The sequence below is a fragment of the Salminus brasiliensis genome, chromosome 6 (genome assembly GCF_030463535.1).
Source record: "Salminus brasiliensis chromosome 6, fSalBra1.hap2, whole genome shotgun sequence".
In the NCBI taxonomy this organism is placed as follows: Eukaryota; Metazoa; Chordata; class Actinopteri; order Characiformes; family Bryconidae; genus Salminus; species Salminus brasiliensis.
This window is the reverse complement of record NC_132883.1, coordinates 20669216-20677334: the sequence shown is the minus strand read 5'-3', so window position 1 is coordinate 20677334 and position 8119 is coordinate 20669216. Positions and strand designations below refer to the sequence as shown.

The 8119-nt window shown below is 39.9% G+C and overlaps 1 protein-coding gene across 1 annotated transcript; it reads right to left on the bottom strand.

Moving 5' to 3' along the window:
• Positions 1–1318: 1318 nt before the first annotated feature.
• Positions 1319–6644, bottom strand: gp1bb (glycoprotein Ib platelet subunit beta). Its single transcript, XM_072680989.1, has 3 exons — positions 6567–6644; positions 4538–4883; positions 1319–3000 (listed from the first exon to the last, which is right to left on the bottom strand). The coding sequence occupies exons 2-3, from the start codon at positions 4870–4872 to the stop codon at positions 2724–2726; spliced, it is 612 nt and encodes a 203-aa protein (XP_072537090.1). The 5' UTR covers positions 4873–4883; positions 6567–6644; the 3' UTR covers positions 1319–2723.
• Between the last annotated feature and the right edge of the window lie 1475 nt (positions 6645–8119).

Genomic DNA, 8119 nt, shown 5'->3' with positions numbered 1-8119 from the left:
GGTGCACCTCCTTAATGCTACCGTCTTCTCCTTTACCCGGTCGTCGGAAAGGTTCCTACTCCGCTAAGCTGTTCCTCTCTACAACCCTGGTTCAAATGACACATTTTGTAGATTTTTTAGGTGTAAAAAAATACTTAACTTCACTTAAATGTAAATAACCTCCACCTTTTAGACATACACCGATTAGACATAAAAATAGCACCGTGTACAGAAATGATGAGCAGTACCTACATCTACAAAGGCATCTGTCCGGGGCTGTGGTGTAGATCAGGCAGGGAGTGAAGGGTCAGTTCTGGAAGTTGATGCAGATCTTCTGATCTGCAGTGGATGTTGCCTGGAAATGTATATACATATATGTGTGTATATACTGTATATAAATATATGTTATATTGTCATAAATGTTGCTGTATGTGTGTTCAATACGAACAATTGTTAGTTAGGTGTTGTTCTGAGTACACTAGGAGGCCGGCCTTGTCCACTTAAAAGCCTACCTGTGTAGAAGCAGAAACCAGTAAAACCTTTTTTTTTTTGTTAAAAATTATATATTTTTATATATTTTTGTTAAAAATGATATACTAATTATATATATTTTTCTTTTATTTCTCAAATGCTGACACTGAACACGTGTCTCTCTGTTTCTATAGGTTTGGGAGCCTTGTAGAGGCTTATATCACTTATTCGAAATGAATCTGAGCTGTTTATGTGTGTAGTTTAATGTATTTAACATGTATTTTTGGTGTAGATTCTCCTACATGTGTAACAAGATTTAAAGGTAGGTCACTCTGCATGAGAGCATCCGCCAAATCCTGGAAAGGTAAACCCTAAATACTGTATATACTAGAAAGTATGAGGGCATGAGGATTTCCATTGTGAAAGCCATCGTGCCATGTCTCTGTCTCATGTCAGGGTCTCTGGTTTTAAAATGACAAATCAGGTGAATAAATATGTTTCTATCAGGTCTACAATCGTTCATCAGCTTATAATGATTATTGGATTTTAATGCATTTTGAATGTGGAGTCAGTTTATCCATATGAGCTGAGAAAAACCGAAAGCCACATGTATGAAATTGAAGGGGAGTATTCTGATGTTTGCCACAAATGTCCACTTTATCTAGATTTCATTTCATAACTGGGGTTATGAATTGATTATACCTGTTACCTACACCTCTAACTACAACACATCCCTATAATTCTCCCCAACACCCCCCCCCCCCCACACACACACACACATCCCCCCTGCCCCACCACAACACCACGCAACACAACACCACACACACAGTATCTGTTGTTCACTCGAATAATAACTTCACATAATATCTTATGATAAAAAAGAGCCAAAATATTTTATTGTAGAAAATGGGAATTCACTGCTGGGAATATAGCCTGCTTTTACTGGAAACATACAGTATGAAACCATTCCTAAATCAAAATCTGACACCGATAAACACATTCCACACCTAACAGAACAAACAGACGACTGACATTCTTCAGCAAATCATAACTAAGAAAGGAAAGGATCAGGTGGTTTCCAAATCCGCTCCAGGAGAACCTGCTGTGGATATGTTGGTGCATTTTTTGCTGTAGCTAGGGTTGGGTATTAATACCAAATTTTTATTTTAAAAGTATTGGTCTCATCAGTCATCTGTGATAAGCATAACAATAATAATACTAGCAATCTGTTGAACAAATATGAACATATGAAAGTTTTTCAAATTCGACAGCTGAGCAAGATGCTATGAGGGGACAGAGAGAAATAGATCAAAATAAGTCATTTATGTCATTATATTAAATATACATTAGTTCTACAGTTATATGCATAAGTTTGGGCACCTCTGGTCAAATGACGTTTTACTGATTTTCCTGCTCATTTAAAGGCTTAATTTCTATTTGCTATATTTAACATATTAGAAAAACACAACATAACAAATCAAATCTAACTTATAAAACATATCACATAGCGCATTTATCTTTAGCACATATGCTAAAAATAAATAGACCACCAGTAATTCGACCAGTGGTGCACAAACCCTTGCATAAGACCTGAACCTGTATTTAAAGGTTTAAAAAAAGGTATTGTTGAGGAGTCGGTCAGGGAATGATCAGTACTGCTGTCTTCAGATTCTGAACGATACCCAACCCTAAACCCTAAAAAAAAAAAACAGCCTGGCCAGCTCAAATTGATCATGCTGGTCAACCAGTTTGAGCTCTTGACCAGCATAGGGTATGTTTTGGTTTGAGTTTGATGGTTTAGCTGTTCAACTTGACCAAGCAAAAACAACCAGCATGACCAAGCCTGACCAAGCTTGTCGACCAGCATAATCAGCCTGACTATACTGGTCAACCAACATGATCAGCATGATCAGCATGACCAGCAGGACCAAGCTGGTCGACTAGCATGACCACATGGGTCGACCATCATGACCAGCATAAACACACTGGTCGACCATCATGACCAGGATGACCAAGCTAGAGGACCAGCATGATCAGCATGATCATCAAAAACAAATGCAACATACAGTGTGCAGGTCAAGAGATGGTTAACCAGCTGGCCAATCAGCATAGGGTACGCTTTTTAACCACCTTGACCATCAAAGAACCATCTGAAACCAGCTGCTCTTGTACTGGATTTTTTTTAGCAGGGTGTAAACATATTCATGCAGAACAAGGGATCTCCAGGACCAGGTCTGGGAACCAGTGAAGTGAAGGCTTCTCAGCTTCATTCTTCAGGAGTTCCTGTCCTTCAGTAACACATCTCCCTCTGAAGCTCCATCATCATAAGCTGAGCGGCGGGCATCACAGGTCAGCCGGTCGAAGCGGCGGAGGAAGTGGATGACCGCAGCCAGGAGGAGCGCCTGCACAACTATGAAGACGAACAGGCTGACCTGAGAGGCCAAGGCCAGGTCACACATCCAGTAACGACAGGAGCTCAGCACCTCCTCCTCAACCAGATGCACCACCAGCCTCCCCTGCAGGCTGGGAGGGGAAGTGCAGCTCACATTCCTGGTAGAGGAGAGAGATAGAAATGATAAGGGAACTCCATTGATTATTCCCAAATTCCATCCATAAGATCATAAGGACGGCGTTATTCAGAGAGGTTTGGAGTGAAATGTTCTGTTCAAAAGAATTGAGGCTATAGAGTCAGGTATGTTTACACTCCCTCTAAAAGCTCCTTCACAGAGAGCTAAGCTAACAAAATGGCGACAGACACGACCTGTTGCTGACCACATTGGTTTACAATAGACTGAAGATAAGGTTTTAGCCTAAGATGCTTTTTAAAACCCATTCAGGGTGGAGACACAGATGCATGGCGCTTTTAGGCAAAATAAAGAAGCCATATTTTTTCAGATTTCCCAACAATTACCGTTAGAAAAACATCTGAGAAGACAGTGTAGGTTCACTTGTGTGATTCTGTTTACATCTCAAAGACTGAATTCTGAAAAAAAGATGGCCAAGAACAGTGGTCTTTGTCCCGCAGACTTTGTTTCCAACCCTAACCCACCCCCACCCCACTTAATGACCTAATTACTGCGTTCAGAGGTCCTAGATTGGCTGCATGGGGTGTTTCAGATTTGACTTGGAGTAAAAACCTGCAGCACACACCAACTGGCCATAACATGAAAACCAAAAGCTGAATATTGTGTAGGTTTCCCAGCAGAGAGCGCCATACTGGGGGGAACGTTAGGACATTTCTAAGGGCCTGTCGCTGGCAAGGTCCCTATAAAATGTAGATGCAGAACTGTTGGAGTTGTGGGGCCAGTGTAAAATGTTTTCATGGGGGCCAAGAATCAAACTTGTCAAGGCATGGATTCCACAGGACCTCAACAGGTGTTTTGAGGCATCGGGCACTAGCAGCAGATCCTGTAAGTTGTGAGGTGGGACCTCCGTGAGCATCAGTGAGCCTTGGGTACACTGGTATGACACTGTTGCAGATTCAGCGGTTGTGCTTCCCTGCAGCACTTATCGGTAGTACTAACCTCTGCATACTGGGAACACCCCACAAGACCTGCATGATGTTTTGGAGATGGTCTGACCCAGTCCTCTAGCCATCACAATCGGCCCTTGTTAAAGTGTCTCAGATTCTTACGCCCAGACATTTTGCCCGCTTTTAACAACACCTTCAAGAACTGCCTGTTCACCTGCTGCCCCTTGATGGATACATCGGTAACTAGATAATCAGTGGTACTCATTCACCTGTCAATGGTTTCAGTGTTATGGCAGATCAGTGTATTTAGACGCGTATCTAATAATAACAATAATAATAATATTAATAATAATAATATGTCAAATATGTGGGAACACAAATAATCAGCATGTTTTCTCTGTCAGTTTAAGATATTAAATAAAAAGCATTCAAATCTTTTAGCTGTTTAAGAAAAATTGTAGCTAAAGATTTCAATGTATAGAACCTGTCAAGCCTGCTTTTAATAGCAAACATTATTTTTATTATTACTATTATTATTATTATTATTATTACTTTACCCAAATTACCCAATCTGTTCAAGTGAACTCCCTCTATTACTAGCAACCACACACACACCTTATCTGTGCATCGCTGCCGTATTTCAACAGCCACCCCCTCAAATAGAGCACTGCACAGTCACATGTCCAGGAGTTCCCGTGCAGACTGACCCGCCGCGGGGGACGCAGCTTGTCCAGCAGGCCGGTGGGCAGCACTGTGAGGTGATTGCCATGGAGGCGAAGCTCTGTGGTGTCAAGTGGGAAAGATGTAGGCAGTGTGTCAGTGGTCAGCCCCCGTCTGCTGCAGTCCACCACACCAGCCCGGCAGGAACACACTCGCGGACATTTGTCCTCGCCTAAGCACACATCAGCCCCCAACTCACAGAGGAGAACCAGGAGTAACACACGTCTCATCCCAGCACACACTGAGAGAGAGAGAGAGAGAGGGAGAGAGAGAGAGATGGAGGATGAGAATGAATGCTAAGTGTCTTGGTGATGAATTCATGCACCTTATGCCTTTGATTAGTAAAACTCACACCTTTCCCAGTGGCTTCTGGCACTATCTATTTGCATACTGCATCCCCCAACCCCACCCTCTATGCCATTAGGATAATTATTGGCTGCTGGGGGTTACTGTTGAAGGCTGTAAGAGTAAGTTACTATTTTCTCTGCTTAATGTGGCCTTATTTTGGCTGAATGGTCCAGTAATCCATCATGCAATGATGAATTTGTGAAGATGGTAGTTGTTAATATGTCAGTTATTAGCATGTTATTCAATTGAAAAAATGCAAGTAAACATGTTTTTCATTGGACAGCAGTGATATATATATATATATATATATATATATATATATATATATATATATATATATATATATATACAGAGAGAGAGAGAGAGAGACTTAGAGTAAAAGTTACTTTGTCATTTAAACTACTTTGAGTTGGACTGGCCAAATGTAGGAGTGTTTTTGTCAAACTAGAGATTGTGCAGTTCCAAAAATAATATTTTTATGATGAAATGATGAAAAGTACCTTTTGTGAATTGTTCCAAATGGTATAATATAAAAGGCAAAATATAATAACAGTACAGCAAAACACAACAAAAGTGACTGAATTCCACAGCTGAGAACTATTTCGTCAGAAGGAAGCCAATATATCTCTGGCTTTAGGGCCTAACAGCCATCAAAAACTCAGGCGCAGTGCTCTCATACACAGTGCAGTTATACTAGTCTGTTACTAAAAAAGTGCCCTAAAACGTACTTCGAAAAAAGAGCATATGGTTCTATTACAGAAAAAACATGTAGCCTGTAGTGCCAGCCATTCACCCTAAAACTCAAACCCCTGCTTTTTACTGATATGAACATTTGTGTTCACTTAAATGGAAACAACTATGTTTGGACAGAAGTCTCATATACTGAGAAAAGAGGAAAAAACGTGGAGTGTGAAAGGAAAAGATAAAGAGAGCCACGGTTTTCTTGCCGGAACGAGAGGAAAGACATATCGGCATGAAGATGATACGACAATAATTGAGCTTCTTCTTCTTTCTGGCTTCCTTCTGGCACATAAGACAAATATGAATAGTTAATTTCTCAATTGTGGAACAATAATAGTAATATTTGGTATGCATATTAATGTGTCTTTGAATTTGATACTCTGTCTGGAGGGATTGGGAGGAACATGTCTCACTGACTTTGTAAACTGGCTTGACTGGCTAGTAAATATTTGAATGATAGACAATAAAAGTGAAGCAAATGCTTGCATTTAAAGTCAAAATAACTCTCGATGAGTCTCTGTTCTCATTATATTTCCTCTTATTAATACCTTAATACATTATTTTGTGTTTTAAAATATAGACTTCATTCATTGGATACCAAATTTGCACCCCCAGTCTTTTCATTAATACACTTTCCCATATTTTCTAACATACAGTTTACCACAAAATAACCAACATGCACTGTATTAACAGAGTAAAGGCCTGTCAGATACTTTAAGGTAGCTGTAAGTTCAGCAGCACAGAAGACGGCAGTAAACACCCAAAAGAAATTAGAAAGGAAAGTTTGTATATGATAGTCCTTACAAAAGAGTGTAAACAACATAGCACTACTTACCAGTAGTGACGCACGACTGCTCTGTGAAATATGGGCCTACAGAAGGAGCGCGTCCGCTGTCACACCAGTGATGGGGTTGTGGGAGACACAGCTGGGTCACACTGATAAAACTGCCTTATTTAAACAGAAACACACACTCGCCCCACCCCCTTTGAGGAGCAGAGGTGAGGAAGTGGGTCACAAATTAGCTTGTATACGCGGCGTCCATATTGAACCAACCTAGCTAAGCTATAGTTAAAGGAATCAATTGATAAGCAAGAATTGCACAAAAGTTACACAGTTTTTTACCCTTACCCCAAATACCCAAATGTCAATTAACTGAAACATGGTGGCATTTGTTTTGCTCTCGAGCTTCAAGCCTAATGTTGCTAACAAGTCACAGAAGCTTAAAACGTTTCGCAGTTTTTATAGATTTGCCTTTCTTATAGATAGAGATAGAGTTCACCACATATTACAAACCACATAAGCTTGATGATTTAGACACACATTTTCTAACACAGCAGACCTTTAGAAAGGGTTAAAAGCCCATTGTCCTATCAGCTATTCCCTCAAGATATTTAAGTAGATATGGCCAAAGCAAGGTCTCCCATTAGTTAGGTCCAGAGGTGTCAAATAATAAAGTACAAATGCTTTGTTACCTTACTTAAGTAGAAAGTTTGGTTCTCTATACTTTACTGGAGTAAATATTTTTTACTCCTCATATTTTCACACAAAAAAACCCTATCCAGATAAATCACACCATCAGGAAAGTGTGAATCTGATTGTGGTTGGATTAGAAGTATGAACATACACCATTCTGACACCCTATTGGTTTGTAAGCGATCCATTACACCTGCATATGTCACGTCACACTCCTTCAAGCACACAGCAGACGTATGTAGCCTAGTATGAAGATGCCCTGGCAGAGACTCAGGAGAACTCGAGTGAAATGTCCCAAACTAATCCCCACATTTACACTCCAATAAAGCTTATTGATCACATGCCTCTGAAGTTTGACTTTTTGCATCATTACAATACTTATAGGCAACTACTCATCATATTTTCCCTCCATGAAACACATGTTAACGCTCAGTAGTGCACAGAGATGCTCCTTTAATATATCTGATATTACTAAAAGGCATTCATTTTCAATGGGCAGATCTGCAGCTGAAACAGGCAGCCTAGTGCATCCCAACATTTTTTATATTAACATTTTAATATAATATTATCGTCATTATGGCTTTTAGAAATGTGTTTTTGGGGAGGGGGGTAGTGCACTATAGGCCCCTGTGGCGTGGCCTAAGCTTTTGGCATTTGTTTTTCTTACATTACTTTTACTTTTATACTTTAAGTAGTTTTAAAACCAGTACTTTTACACTTTTACTTGAGTAAAAAGCTAATACTTCTATACAACTTCTATAGAAGTCTTTTTAAACCCTAGTATCTCCACTTCTACCTGAGTAACAAATGTGAATACTTTTGACACCTTTGGTTAGGAATTCACGAAGGCCTAAAGCATCACATCAACTACCACTGTAATTAACAAATAACGATGGAAGGATTTAGAATAGTTG

Coding starts and splice junctions, on each gene's coding strand:
- gp1bb (XM_072680989.1), bottom strand. CDS start 4,872: ATGAGACGTGTGTTACTCCTGGTTCTCCTCTGTGAGTTGGGGGCTGAT. Junction 3,001..4,537: donor GGCAGCGATGCACAGATAAG/GTGTGTGTGTGG, acceptor CTCCTCTACCAG/GAATGTGAGCTGCACTTCCC.